Here is a 16,115-nt window from a genome sequence, read left to right as displayed (position 1 = left end):
CACTCTTTATGCATAGTTACGAGTTGAGGATCCGTCCGTCGTCATCACGGGGTCTGGTCTCAACCTCCTCTCAGGAGTCAGTACTCAGGTTTAATTTTATTGACCATTTACATTTTTTTCCCGTGAATGGGTGGGTAGGGGCCCCAGTGCATTGCTTTGCCCAGGGCCCACACTGCTGTTAAGACAGCTCTGGGGTGAGCAGTCTAGGGCCCTTTTCCACATAAATTAATATAAAGCCATAAAGCCCTTATGTAAACGGAGAGCTGCATTTATCACTTGAGAACAAAGATCTGATTTCAGCTGTTGTTTAGAAGTTGAGGCACTTCTGAAAAGTACTACTAGTCCCAGTGCTTAATTTAGCCTGGCGGCGTATTAGTTTACACCAATGTTTCGCTCTCTCTCTCTCCCAAGCTCAGTGCCTCTATTGTGCCTAGTCTGCAGCTCCCAGGAGACTGATCGCTAGGGTCTTAATTATATATGGCATAACAACAAAGCAGTTACTGTTACACATAAGACGGTCTCCTCGGGTTCTCCTAAATGCATCATGCTGAGCTCAGGGACGCGTCTGGAGGATAACAAACAAATAATTCCATCTACGCTGCACGACATTCGTTCAAGAAAGAAACTTTAATGAGTCTCCCGGCCTGGGAGTAAACGACTCATTCTCTCTCACTATAGTGCGATGCTGCACGACGGCCCCACACAGGCACCTCGCTTGGCACCTCGCTTGGCACCTCGCTTGGCTTAGGCCACACAGACGCAATCGTTTTCCTCTGATTTTGTTGCAACCACCTTGGCCATCAAAATGGACACAGCCAAAAACAAATTCCTTTGGAAAAGTCTCTCTTATTGAGGGCTAGTAGCTGCAGTAGTTAAGATTTATTGTACAATTACGTATATATCTATCTGGGCCGTGTCACAGAACGCCACACAGCAGGAGGCTGCACGAGAACCGGCAGCAAATCATTACAATGTTCGAATGTCATCGCTGTTCGTTGCTCGTGTACTAAACAGGGTATTAGGGGAAAAAAAGCAGATGATCGGAAGGAGACTACATGGTACATTGCAGCCTTTTGACAGGGTTTTTTTTTTTTACCAACAAGATCTGTAGCTGGATTTGCCTCCTACGCAACAGTCTTATCTGGCTACTTGGTGATCAGGTAGAATAAGCCCATTCTAGTCAGGCCAAACAATAACTAGTGGTCCTTCCATCCCTACCCATGTAGCTTGCATAAGTCTACCACACGGAAACACTCACCCATACAATCTCATCTCTGGGGGGTTACCATGCTTACTTAATGCCTTGCATTGCCAATAACATGGAAGCTTATTACGTCAGTGACTTACGGTGAGGGATTCACAGAAATATGGTAGTGTGTAGAGAAAACATCTGTAATGATTTACTGGATAAAACAGTAGTTCTGACATTTAAGCGAATGTTTAAACCGTATTGTGCACCTTCTGTTACTTCATATTTATTTGCAACACTACAATTCCAAACCATGCTGGAGAGCTTCTGCAAACCCCTCCCTTACACAAACACTACTACAGAAACTCAGATTACATAGCTCTTAGTCATGTTCTTCCTAATAACAAAATAATTATCTAATTTTAGACTGTCAGAGGATGCGGTAAAATCATCTTTTATCTGATCCTAACTTGCTGCACAGAACATGTATTAAGATCTCTGAATGAGACAGTATAATGTATATATATACTGTATATATATATATATATATATATATATATATATATATATATATATACATACATACATACACATACACACATATATATATATACACACACACATACACGAGTTGATTAAGATGGGGCGCTTTGATTAAACTCAAGTTTACATATATTATCGTACAATACAATTCAGTCCCTCCAGAGGCTAATAGGTCCTGATTCTTTTCTTTTGGAGAGGCAATTTTTCCGCTATTCCTGCTTGTTTTCAGTTCTGACCAAGTAAGTCCATAGATGCTTGCTCAAAATCTTCTAGAAAAGATACCCTCGTACCAAGAAACACCCAAAAAATTGGCCCATGGCCAACATTATTAAAAATTAAAAATTTAAATTGTAATATTCCTTTATTAAAACTTGACAATGTATCAGATGGACAATATCTTACACGATTTTGAGAATATGCACCCTTCCCCTCTTTGGAGAAGGATATCATACACCTTCCAATCAAGGGAATGTTGAAATATGGTGTCCATTTTTCATTTAAAACCCGACTTCTTCAGGGGTAAATCTCAATATCGGTGTATACACATATACTTAATGTATGACCTTAAATTAGACGAATCTCTGAATCAGATACTGTGGGACCTCGTAATTGATGTATACTAAACGATACTCGTAGTTAATGTCTGACTATATAAAGGTCAATTCAATGAATCAAAAGTGTCAAACTGAATTTGTGCTTGTACTTCTCAGTCCAACTGCTACACCGTGTAGCTCCAGCGGGAGCGCGCATCGTTGGTCATTCATTGCATACACACGGAACGATACATCGTTGAACAATATTGTTATCGTTCATATCGTAGCAATATATCATTCCGTGTGTATGCACCATAAGTAGCTCTATGTATGGACGCACAAACACTTTTTGCACACATTGTATATAAAATACGCTATATATTTATCGCAGGTCCGGTTTTATTCGGTTCTTATCGACAAATTAGCGGCGCAAGTTCGGATTTATTTTATTGGCTATCCAAGACACGCGAGAGAGTATGATGCCGTTTTTGAGATCCGAACATAGAGCAAATCCGAGTAAAACCGAACATCTCTGATATAATATATAGTATAATCCTCCAGCACTCCATTACTCAGGGGCAAATGGCCAAACTTGCTCTGGTGCCCTCCTTGTGGGGGTCGATACCCCTAATCTATATAGTCCATAATGAAAGGCGGCACTCAGTCTAATCCAAATACCCTCACCAGGCTGATATGAATAAATCCCCCTGGTGAGGGTATTTGGATTTATTAGACTCTGAGTGCCGCCTTTCATGATGGAATGAATATATATATATATATATATATATATATATATACATACATACATACATACATACATACATATGTATATATATACATACATATATATACATACATATACACACACAAACGCGCACGCATTCTTCTGCAAATGATACCACTTTCTGCTTTCTGACGAGAGACACAGGAAAATACACTGAATCATAAGCAACGTGAAGTGCCAACCTTTATGTGGTTGGAGCTCACTTCTCGGCGGTCACACGTCTCAGCGTCCAGTCCCACTTTGAAGATGTAGAGGATGCATATTATGAATCCCAAGAATAAGAGACACCTAGAGAGAAAAACAGAGGTTTATGTTTAGCGCCTATGTAAAATCCGGTGACCCGCACACAGAAAAAGCTCAGGCACCACTGTGCAGACCCTCTCTGCCCCTCTCTCTATGATCAGATCATTATATTTTATTCATAAAGGCGCCACAAGGGTTCTGTAGCGCTTAGCAACATCACAAAAGGTTTCCACACATTGTAGTTACATACAAGAACTCAACTTTACAAATATCCAAAACTAAAATCCACAGATTCCGCAGCGACACAGATGGAGAGAGGGCCCAGCTCGCAAGAACGTACATTCTACAACTTATTGACATTTCTCTTACAACCTGTCTGTATAGGCTCGCCAAGTATTCCCAAAAGGCTGACATTTCGGTCAGTCTACGTATGTTGCAGAAAGTGGGCAGAATTCGGAATTACCAGGTAAACATTTTATTATCTTTACATGTTTACCTGGTAATCTATCATTCTGGTCACACACGGATGGCGACATATAGACTAGATCATAACCTAACATGTTGGTAAATGGTCTTCTGTCTCAGTGCTGACAATTATCACGGAAGACGTGATTATTGTCCAATATGGCAACTTTCTGTGGCCATATTGGATATTAGTCCTGTCTCCTGGCATTTGCGCTGCGTGGCAAAATCAGCTCTTGTGCGCAGGTAAGCGCTCATAGGGGTGCTAGTAATAAGTAACTGTGTTTTCATTACCGTAGTAGTTGCTGTATTTGCACCCAGAAAGGCACTATGGAACCTCACTGTTACCAGATAGGTATCGGATTATTTAAAATATAATTGGAGGAGTTTGGACTGTAACAGGATAGGGGAATTGCTGGATTAATATATGCTCTGGTAGGACCGGATTAATGCTTAAAAGTAATTGTATCATATTTAATCTACTTCAAACTAAAAAATTATATAAACAATTAGCTAAGCTAAATAGGTTTAAGTGTATAAATTAATCAAATAGGTAGACAAAGTAATTCCATATGTGCATTCAGATGTATAAAATGTGTTTTACAACATTTTGGAACCAGAGTTTCCCTTGAATAAACCGGTTGTCTCTGCACAGACAATAGTAGGTGTCTAGATTAGAATCTCTGATTCAGAATAACTATGGCAATCTCAGCTAGTTTTCCTTGTACATATATTGGACACCAAACAAGGTCTCATGACAGTTTTAGGTACACACAGAGGTGGTGAAAGGTCTATGTGACAGACTGTAGGGGGGTATCGGAGAGTCAGGACCTACATTTATTTTTTTTTAGCCATAATGAATAGAAATGTAATTTGGTGATTTTACAAGGGTGAGTAGGAAGCTACAAGAATAACAGGGAATATCCGGATAGTCACGCTGGGGAAGAGCATCAAACTGGTTTTATGATAACTATGGAATGTACCTTCAGGCAGAACGGATAAGAGAGAAAGCCAGTTGTTGGAGAGGGTCAGAGAAAGCACTGTTAAGGTGCGTATCCACTAAGCGATTAAACAGGCAGATTGAACAATAACGACATCGTTACCGCTTGCTAATCGTCGGCAAATCGACCATGTAACTGTCAAAAATGACCAGCAATGCGCGTGCCCGCTGGTCGTTTTTTGACATCTATCATCACCTGTACATGCTGGTCACGTCAGGTTCAGCATGTATGGGGATGATGGATGTGCCTACAATGAGCGACTGAACGTTCGGTATAGGTACATCACAGACTGTGAAACGACAGCACGATTACAAGGTCATAATCGGAGATGGTGAGTATGTTTTTTTTCACAGGTCCCCTATGGATACTTTACCGGACAAGTGGACCGATGCTACAGGTTACATAGGTAAGTATGTGTACATGTGTGTGTGTGTATGTATGTTTAATAAACTTATACTGACACGGTGTGTGTGTCCTGTGTTTTTTTTAAACATTTTTTTACAGGTGAACTACAGGTACTAGTGGGCCCTTAATGCCCTGCATGCTGGTACTTATGGTTCTCCAAGTACCAGCATGCGGGGCAGGCTTGCTGGGACTTGCAGTTCTACTTGTAAAGACAATGTTTCATATTCTTTATTTACACCACACCACACAATCAACCCGCCACCCACCGCCACCAGGGGTGGCGGGGATAGCCCCGGGCTATCAGCCTGGGGTGCCCTGGAGAGGGTGACCCCTTTATTGGGGGGGTCCCCAGCTCTCCAGGGATCCCCGGCCTGGGCTGACTAGCCCCCCGCTAGAAAAAGTCCAGTGCTGGTTCTGGAACATACAGGGGAACCCTACTAATTTTTTTCCCCTGTATTTCCAGAACCAGGACCGGATCAGAGCCCAGAGCTGGTTGCGCAGAATACGGGGGACCCCTACGTCGTTTGTCCCCCGTATTTTGGCAACCAGCGCTGGTTCTGACTAGCCCGGTGCTGGTTGTGTTTAAGTACAGGGGACCCCTACGTCGTTTGTCCCCTGTATTTAAGCACACCCAGCACTGGGTCACTAATGCACGGGGCTGGTTGCTCTTTTTTTTGGGAGGGGGGCACGCACTTTTTTTACACAGGTTTTTTTTTTTTTTTTATTACCACAGCAGCACAGACGGGTCTCACGGACCCGTCAGTGCTCTGTGTCAATCACACAGATGCATGTAGCACGGATCTCACGAGTCCGTGCTACATGCAAATGAGCACCATAATGCTGATTGGCTGAGAGCCATGACAGACGGCTCTGTCAGCCAATCAGCACTTTGCCCATTAAAAGCAAAGGCATTTTTTATAAAATGGCCACTCGAGGCAAAACCTCGAGATCCGACAGCAGATCTCGAGGTTTTGCCTCGGGAGAGGGATCCGGGGCAGACAGGGAGATCCGAGCTTGTGCTCGGATCGCCCCGGATCCCCGAAGTTCGGGTGGGTTCGGTTCTCAGGGAACCGAACCCGCTCATCCCTAATATATATATGTGTTCACTCTAGCTCCGGCAGCAGGCAGGGCGCCTGAGCTAGAGAGGGCAACATTGTGCGCGCGCCAAAAGCGCGCCCGCAACGGGGGCGTGGTCATGAAAAGGAGGAGTGTCTATAAAACGCGTCCCCTTTTCGTCATACTTGGGGGTGTGCCCGGCGCTTACGGACATACCGGGCAGCGCCCAAGCGCTGCAGAAAGGGAGAATAGATGCTGGGCGCATGCGCCCGGCGTCTATTCTCCGGCGGTGACCGGGTCACCGCATGTTTCTCCACCCGCGGGACCCTGCGTCCCGCGGGTGAGAACGGCACCCGCAGGCTGTGAGGGCAGGGCGCTTTTTGCGCCGCACCCCCGCTAAAACAGCCTAGCGGGAACGCTATATATATATATTATATATATACACACACACACACACACACACACACATACATATATATACACATATATACATACACACAGTACCAGTCAAAAGTTTGGACTTACCTTCTCATTCAATGGCTTTTGTTTAATTAAATTATTTTCAACATAGTAGCTTAATACTGAAGACATCAAAACTATGAAAGAACACATATGGAATTATGTTGTAAACAAAAAAGAGTGTTAAACAAATCAAAATAAGTTTTAGATTTTAGATTCCTCAAAGTAGCCCCCTTTTGCTTGGTTGACAGCTTTGCACACTCTTGGCATTCTCTCAATCAGCCTCATGAGGTAGTCTCCTGGAATGGTTTTCCAACAGTCTTTAAGGAGTTCCCAGAGGTGCTGAGCACTTGTTGGCTGCTTTTCCTTCACTCTGCGGTCCAACTCATCCCAAAACAGCTCAATTGGGTTTACGTCGGGTGATTGTGGAGGCCAGGTTATCTGACGCAGCACTCCATCACTTTCCTTCTTGGTCAACAAGCCCTTACATACCCTGGCAGTGTGTTTGGGGTCATTGTCTTGTCGAAAAACAAATGATGGCCCCAGTAAGCGCAAACCAGATGGGATGGCATGGCGCTGCAGAATGCTGTGGTAGCCATGCTGGTTAAGTGTGCCTTGAATTTTTAATAAATCACCAACAGTGTCACCAGCAAAGCACCCCCACACCATCACACCTTCTCCTCCATGCTTCACAGTGGGAACCACACATGCAGAAACCATCCGCTTATCCTCTTTGAGTCTCACAAAGAGACGGCAGTTGGAACCAAAAATCTCTAATTTGGACTCATCAGACCAAAGTACAGATTTCCACTGGTCTAATGTCCATTCCTTGTGTTTCTTTGCCCAAACAATTCTCTTCTTCTTCTTGTTCATCCTAAGTAGTGGCTTCTTCGCAGCAATATGACCATGAAGGCCTGATTCATGTAGTCTCCTCTGAACAGTTGATGTTGAGATTTGTCTGCTACTTGAACTCTGTGAAGACATTATGTGGTCTCTAATCTGAGGTGCTGTTAAGTAGCGGTTTCTGAGGCTGGTGACTCTAATGAACTTATCCTCTGCAGCAGAGGTTACTCTTGGTCTTCCTTTCCTGGGGCGGTCCTCATGAGAGACAGTTTCATCATAGCGTTTGATGTTTTTGCAACTGCACTTGAGGATACATTCAACGTTCTTGAAATTTTCCGTATCAACTGACCTTCATGTCTTCAAGTAATGATGGATTGTCATTTTTCTTTACTGAGTTGAGTGGTGCCATAATATGGATTACAACAGTAGTCAAATAGTGGTGTCCACTGTGCACTAACCCTACCTCTGCACAACACAACTGATGGTCTCAAACACATTAAGAAGGCAAGTAATTCCACAGATTGACCCTTGGCAAGGCACACCTGTTAATTCAAAACCATTCCAGGAGACTACCCCATGAAGCAGATTGAGAGAATGCCAAGAGTGTGCAAAGCTGTCATCCAAGCAAAAGGGGGCTACTTTGAGGAATCTAAAATAGATTTTGATTTGTTTAACACTTTTTTGTTTACAACATAATTCCATGTGTGTTCTTTCATAGTTTTGATGTCTTCAGTATTAATCTATGTTGAAAATAATTTAAATTCACACCTTGAAAAAGGAGCTTAGTGCTTCGAAACATTGGATTTATATTATGTGACACCATCCAATATATTTATTTAAAACACCAGTCTCTGAGTGCCGCAGCTTTCTTGCATTATAATTATATATATATAGTCAAAGCTGGATAATTGGCCGAGACAAGATCAGTTTAAAATGAGACCGCAAGACGCCATTTTGCGAATGGCCGCCTAATCGCCATTTTAGATAAACTCACTCTTTAGTACATGTGGCGATATTACTATTCGCATCATGCGATTGCATCTGTGACCATCGCCATAAGTTACGGCGATTCATCAAAAGCCCATTTCATGACTTTACGTAGTTTGGGTGCTCTGGATAAAGTGTGTATATTATTATAATTCCCCTAAAGGATATATTTCGGAAATGGCTGTACAGTATGTCAAAATTGGATTGCATTAGCTAAACAGAGCAAATGGCCACGTGACAAGTAGCCTGTGAAGACAAGCTTCATGGAGATAACGTCTGCTCTCACTCCAGGTGGCCCTGCTCGAATACAGCAAGAGGGTCGTTTGTAGCACCTTACATTAGCAGGCTTCCTACAATAAAATACCTTCAAAGTCAAGAGTGTTATCTGAGGTTTGGGTCTTGTAGCTGTGCTAATTTGCATCCACACAGGCCCTGGGAGAACAAAGACCAGTATTTTGGAGCCTGAAAAGGGTGGGGGCTGCTGGGGCATGAGCAAGTCATTGAACTATAATGCTCAGCATTCCACACTGCTAGGTGTTCTCATACACACAATAATATGCACAATTGCGCTGTTAACTAGTCGCATATTAGCGAATGCATAAGATCCTGTATGAAAACGCTGAAGATTAGCTTCATGCACACGCATCTGCCCCAAGTTAACTAGCGTCTTTACATCAAACCCCACATACTCACACATTACATATTCACATACAAGGTTCCATAAGCTTTAAGGTATAAGATTCAAGTATGCACATTTACTATAATTGCTATGAAATAAAGATTATTTCGTAACTAAGGTTTTATACGTGATAAGTAAGCCATGTTTGGTATTGTACTGATGCGGACTCATTTTACAGTATTCCGGTAATGTCGATGGAGAGATCGCAACATGCATTCTCAACTTATGGACCGCAGAGACTTCAAGCAACAAAATGTACATTATATGAACAACTGTTAGGATTTGCATGGGGCGGGAAACCAGAGACCACCAGTTGTTAGAGGCTAGATCGTGTCTATTTGAACCAACCTGTTAAATGCCTTGTAACATATGCCCTCTCCTTTAGGACCAATGGTATTAGCAACAAACTTCTCTATTGTGTTGTTTATTTCTGGGGGGTATAAATAGGTGTGCTCTGACACTGGGTTCCTAGTGTGTTCGTGCTGAATGCTGATTGACGAGGGGTTTCTTGCTGATGCCTACATCTGGACCAGAGAGCGATGCGTATGTATAATTGTACTTGGGTCTGTATAATCTCTTTGCGCTAAGATTATATGAGGATCATAGCGTGTAACTGCTGTACTTTTACTTGAATAATACTTTGTGCTTTTGAACCACAGGTTCTAGGTCTGGAGTCTTTATTTACTGTATGACTGCGTACGCAAATTAGCGTCATCCTTAGAGGTTTATAGGCAGGATATTAGAAGGTATAGGCAGGGGTATATAGAGGTTCAAAGACAGAATCCTTAGTAAATATATATATATATATATATATATATATATACACATACACACGCATACATATACACACACACACATACAGTCAGGTGCATAAATATTGGGACATTGACAGAATTTTCATATTTTGGATTCTATTCACCACCACAATGGCTTTGAAATGAAACAAACAAGATGTGCTTTAACTGCAGACTTTCAGATTTAATTTGAGGTTAATTACATCCAAATCAGGTGAACGGTGTAGGAATTACAACGGTTTCTATATGTGCCTCCCACTTTTTAAGGGGCCAAAAGTAATGGGACAAAATAAACAATCCTAAATCTAACTTTCACTTTTTAATACTTTGTTGCAAATCCTTTGCAGGCAATTACAGCCTGAAGTCTGGAACGCATAGACATCACCAGACGCTGGGTTTCATTCCTGGTGATGCTCTGCCAGGCCTCTACTGCAAATGTCTTCATCAAGTGAAATGCATGCTCAATCGGACTCAGGTCAGGGGATTGACTTGGCCTTTGCATAACATTCCACTTTTTAGCCTTAAAAACTCTTTGGTTGCTTTTGCAGTATGCTTCGGGTTATTGTCCATCTGCACTGTGAAGCGCCGTCCAATGAGTTCTGAAGCATTTGACTGAATATGAGCATATAATATTGCCTGAAACACTTCAGAATTCATTCTGCTGCTTTTGTCAGCAGTCACATCATCAATAAATACAAGGGAACCAGTTCCATTGACAGCCATATATGCCCACACCATGACACTACCACCACCATGCTTCACTGATGAGGTGGTATGTTTTGGATCATGAGCAGTTCCTTTCCTTTTCTATACTCTTCTCTTCCCATCACTCTGGTACAAGTTGATCTTTGTCTCATCTGTCCATAGGATGTTGTTCCAGAAGTGTAATGGCTTTTTAGATGTTGTTTGGCAAACTCTAATCTGGTCTTCCTGTTTTTGTGGCTCACCAATGGTTTACATCTTGTGGTGAACCCTCTATATTCACTCTTGTGAAGTCTTCTCTTGATTGTTGACTTTGACACATATACACCTACCTCCTGGAGAGTGTTCTTGATTTGGCCAACTGTTGTGAAGGGGTTTTTCTTCACCAGGGAAATAATTATTTTGTCATCCACCACAGTTGTTTTCCGTAGTCTTCCGAGTCTTTTGGTGTTGCTGAGCTCTCCGATGAGTTCTTTTTTTTTTTTTAAGAATGTTCCAAACAGTTGATTTGGCCACACCTAATGTTTTTGCTATCTCTCTGATGGGTTTGTTTGATTTTTCAGCCTAATGATGGCTTGCTTCACTGATAGTGACAGCTCTTTGGATCTCATATTGAGAGTAGACAGCAACTGATTCCAAATGCAAATGTCACACCTAGAATCAACTCCAGATAATGAAATAACGAGGGAATAGCCCACACCTGTCCATGAAATAGCTTTTGAGTTGATAGTCCCATTACTTTTGGCCCCTTAAAAAGTGGGAGGCACATATAGAAACCGTTGTAATTCCTACACCGTTCACCTGATTTGGATGTAATTACCCTCAAATTAAATCTGAAAGTCTGCAGTTAAAGCACATCTTGTTTGTTTAATTTCTAAGCCATTGTGGTGGTGAATAGAGGCCAAAATATGAAAATTCTGTCAATGTCCCAATATTTATGCACCTGACTGTACACACACACACACACACACACACACACACACACACACCTTTTCTTGGTGAACTGGTTTCAAACTGGATATTTATCTAGTTGTGGAAAATTAATTTACTTTTAAACCATGCACTCAATTGCTCTAAATAAGTGTGTGTATAATATATATATATATATATATATATATATATATATATATATATATATATATACATATATTTTTATACATATATATATTTATACATATACACACACACACATACACTTTATATTATCCTGTATCTAATACTCCTAATAACATACAAGGTCATTAGCAAAACTGCACCAATATACATCTCGCTTGTCTCAATACATTCGTCGCTGACCCAAGCTCATTACTTGCCGCCATCCCTGTTTACGGTTACTGAAAACAAGAAAGTGTCAGGGAAGGAAGATGTGACAATGTGGGCATGGTTAGCAAATTATAGCTAACATGTCTGGGCACGAAGATCCTTATAAATGAAGATTTTCTGCAATGCAGCATTCCATCTGCAAATTACATTGCCAAGTTCAATTTTCACCAGACCCTAACAAATTCCTTACATATCTGTCACAGTCTGTTAAGGCCCCCATACATCAGCAATCTGAAAACCACAATTGAACAATTTGAAGATTTATTGCCCGATCTTAGGATTTCACAATCGAGCAATCTGCACCCATACACTACAGATCTTTTTCAGTGATTTGCAGATCGATTGCAGCAAACACAGATCTGGCAATCTTGAAAGGCCCATCATTTTACTAGTAACAGTCTGCAAATCTGCTGATCATGTCCATACACAGCAATCTACAGCCCCAATTGATCTGTGAAATCCAACATGTTGGACAATCTGATTAAACAATTCCAATCACGTTTTGGTTGCAATCTGCGATCTGTGAAGCCCATACATTGCAGATTTTTATACACAATCGATTACAAATTGCACGATTGCTGCAATCCATCTCTGATGTATGGGGGCCTTTACTCTGCACTTTGCAATCAGGTCACTGGAAATTGAACTTAATAGAAATTAAGCACAGCTGAATTATTGGCCAAAGCATTCAGCAATATGTGGTTTTTTTTATGATTTTAACCATAAAAAGGAAGAACAGGGATCGTGTGACTGGGCTGCCTTATTTAATCCCAGACAGATTCCCACACTGACATGGCTTCAGTGAGGCTGAACCTAGATAGCACTGCCCTGCTGGATTCTATACCTTCTTAATGGAGGGTGGCTACTGAACCTCCACCAAGAGCTTGCAGAGATCTCAAGGAAGTTAGGCTAAAGCTGGGAGAGGGCACAGGTTCTCAAACTTGATCCTCGGGACCCCCACACAGTGCATGGTTTCTAGGTCTCCTTACAGAACAAAAAGTTAAATAATTAGCTCCACCTGTGGATCTTTTAAAATGCATCAGCAGTAATGAAGGCACCTGTGCACCTGCTGGGTGACCTGGAAAATGTGAATGTGTGGGGTCCCGAGGACAGAGTTTGAGAACCACTGCCATAGGGCATCTGATCTTTGTGGCCATAAACAACTCCACACAGACAGACACTTTCGGCCCATCACAGCTGACCGCTAGCCAAGGAAGTCATTAGCTAGCAGCTGGCACTCCTCTGGGCGCCCAAGAGGGATTGGGTCTCCTAATGGGTCCAGGTGACCATAGCTCTTATGGAGAATCTAGTGAGGCCTAGAGAACCCACCTGGCCACAATACACTTTAAAATACAGCAGTATCAATACAGCCAGTCAATATAAACCCATCATCGTGGGCTGTACTGGGTGTGAGGGGGATGCCAGACTGGGTTAACCTTTGTTATGGATATGCCTAAAAAAAAAAACAACAACTACAACAACTATACAATTCAATGTGGAACCTCAATCCCATCTGTGCACTTGCCAATGTGTTTACTTTGATGTCTGAATTCAACTTGGCATGTCCTCTAGAATCCAATTCTGACTGCCCACCCTCACTGGCAAAGCCCTCAGCACCTCCCCTAACACATCTCAAATGTCACATCAAGATACCCCTCTTCCACCTAGATCTACCTCTGACCTGCTTCCCCTCTCCAGAGACTGCCTCTCATGCGGCTAGGTGCAAGGATCGATGGTATGCTGATGGTGGCGTATCAAGGATCACTGGCGGTGTAACAACGTGCAGACGCTGGAAGTGGGCGTCTCACTGCACATTATCAGATTCTAGCTAAAATTTCTCTATTGCATTCTAGAAAATTATATACAGAATCCCATTGGTTGCTATGGGTAACACCACCACTTGTCTGTTAGAAGCTTTAGTAAATCTACTCCAGTGTCTAGACAGTCAATAGGTCAGCAGGGTCAAAAGGTCAACAGTTAAACATTGACAGGGTCAAATGGTTGACATGCAAATAGTCCACAAAGAAAAAGTCGACAAAGTTTTTCATTATTGTTAGGATGAGGGTTAGGCACTAGGAGAAAGGTAAAAATAAAAAAATAAAATAAAAAGTGTCCACCTTTTGACCCAGTCAACCTTAGTCCATGTCGACCTTCTGACCCAGTCGACCATCTGGTGTCGGCCTACTGACTGTCTAGACATGGACGATCTTTTAGATCACACCCCTGTAACTTTATGCAACAACTTGGGGAGTGATCCCGCTTTGCTTATAAGATCAGGATCAGTCTTTGTAAATAGTGGAAATAGTTACATTGTAATTATCTTGGAACATTATAGGAACACTCTAGCTTAAGGGTGGGCAGTAAGTGGCCCCACCCAGATGTTGTAGAACTACACATCCCAACATGTCCTGCAACAGTTTTGCTATTTGGCAATGCTAAAACTGTTGCTGTTCAACAACAGCTGGAGGGCCGCTTCTGCTATTGCCTGACTTCCCTGTTTGATTAATAACTGCGGACTAGCTTGTCCGCAGTTATTAATCAAACGGGGAATTCCGTCAATAGCCGAAGCTAAACTACTGTGACCTAAACAGATAAACCTACCCTCATATACGACTAACGTAATTTGGGCAGCGTAATAGAAAGGACAGACGCACTCTCTGTCAGCTACACTGAGATAACTTTTCATGACCTTATCAGGATTTTGACATTGGGTTTATTAATCAGAGTATCCGGTCAATAATTTAGTTTATTTATTACAGGAATGAATCTCTGCTTTCCTATATGGATTCTGTGGTTATACAGAAAAGGATTATCCAGAATGGCCTTTTACGAGAGGGCGGTGTCCCTATATACTAGCACCTGCAGCCTACGCAAAGCAATGACATTATGAAGACGCTTCCTGAGCTAATGTTCTGGTGGTCCTGGTAGTGAGTGACTGACATTTCTCACATTATTAGTAAGTATGTTCAGGCCCTTTAGATCAGGGGTATACATGCATGCCCTAATAGCAAAACTGTGGCATCCAGGCATGTGTAGCTCCAGAGCCGCACGTTGAATACCCCTGCTTTAGATCATTTAACCACGTAGGTTTTAGGCTGTTCTCTTATCCAGAAGTGTCTCGATTATTTTTTATGTATGTTGCAGAGATCAGATCCACCAGCCCAGTTGAGCATTGCGCACGTATGCATAGTGGCATAGTGAGCATTGCAGGGTTTGCTCAGGCCCATCGCACGGAACTACACAAGATGAATGCTCAAGCCGATGTGCATATTTTTGCATCTGAGAACCCATGAGAGATCGCAGCCGCACATGAACTGCTTCCACCTCTGAATCAGGCCCTAGGTAATTTCGGCTAATTGCCAAATAGCACCACAACACTACCTATTGGTCTGCCTGGCCACTGACTCTCACACATGCCAATGAGTGGGCCATCGTTGCACCAGATTTTCCACCATGCCCACAAAGTGGCATAGAGTGAATCGGTGGTGGGCCTGTACTTTATATGTACTGTATTTCAAAGTATAATTTATGCAAAGGGGCTAAATGTGCAGTATTAAGACAATAATAATTCTTATTCCTTTTAGAGAGAATACTGTGGGGAACAAAAGCTTGTTCTGTATTTGGTATAACACAGTGATGACAGGGAAATACTATCATGGTCACTGTGGGAAGTAATATACTGCCCAGTGCGGAGTATAACTTTTTTTGTTGCTGTGGGCAATACTATATTGGTCACAGCTTGCCATATTCTAGCACGTGACATAGTCTAAGGCAGGCCTGGCCAACCTGTTGCGCTCCAGCTGTTGTGAAACTACAAGTCCCAGCATGCTTTACCAGCTGATCGGTGGGAGAGTATGTTGGGACTTGTAGTTTCTCAACAGTTGCAGAGCCACAGGTTGGCCAGGCCTGGTCTAAGGTATGCATCTACCCTTTGAAAGAATACTTAAGTAAACTATGATACTATGATATGTACTGAAGTGTTACCATAGCAAGTTAAAAAGGTTTCTTTAAAAAAAAAAAAAAAAAAAGTGTCCGTCTGATCTGCTGGTGGACTACAACAGGTTAATGCTGTGGCCTTCATTTCATAGTGAGTCATGTGAGTACTGACATCT

At 42.2% G+C, this 16,115-nt stretch overlaps 1 protein-coding gene across 3 annotated transcripts in view; it reads right to left on the bottom strand.

Moving 5' to 3' along the window:
• ST3GAL5 (ST3 beta-galactoside alpha-2,3-sialyltransferase 5) overlaps window positions 1-16,115 on the bottom strand; it is a 123,567-nt gene that overhangs the window by 38,058 nt on the left and 69,394 nt on the right. For 2 of the 3 annotated variants that reach the window (XM_088454284.1, XM_088454285.1), the window contains exon 3: window positions 3,232-3,337. In XM_088454284.1, coding sequence (XP_088310410.1) covers window positions 3,232-3,337 — 106 coding nt within the window. Of the gene's footprint in view, window positions 1-3,231; window positions 3,338-16,115 lie in introns of those variants that run through there. The other variant, XM_088454286.1, reaches the window with a different exon arrangement.

The sequence above is a fragment of the Taudactylus pleione genome, unplaced genomic scaffold (genome assembly GCF_031769625.1).
Source record: "Taudactylus pleione unplaced genomic scaffold, aTauple2 ptg000611l, whole genome shotgun sequence".
In the NCBI taxonomy this organism is placed as follows: Eukaryota; Metazoa; Chordata; class Amphibia; order Anura; family Myobatrachidae; genus Taudactylus; species Taudactylus pleione.
This window is presented reverse-complemented; position numbering and strand designations above follow the sequence as displayed.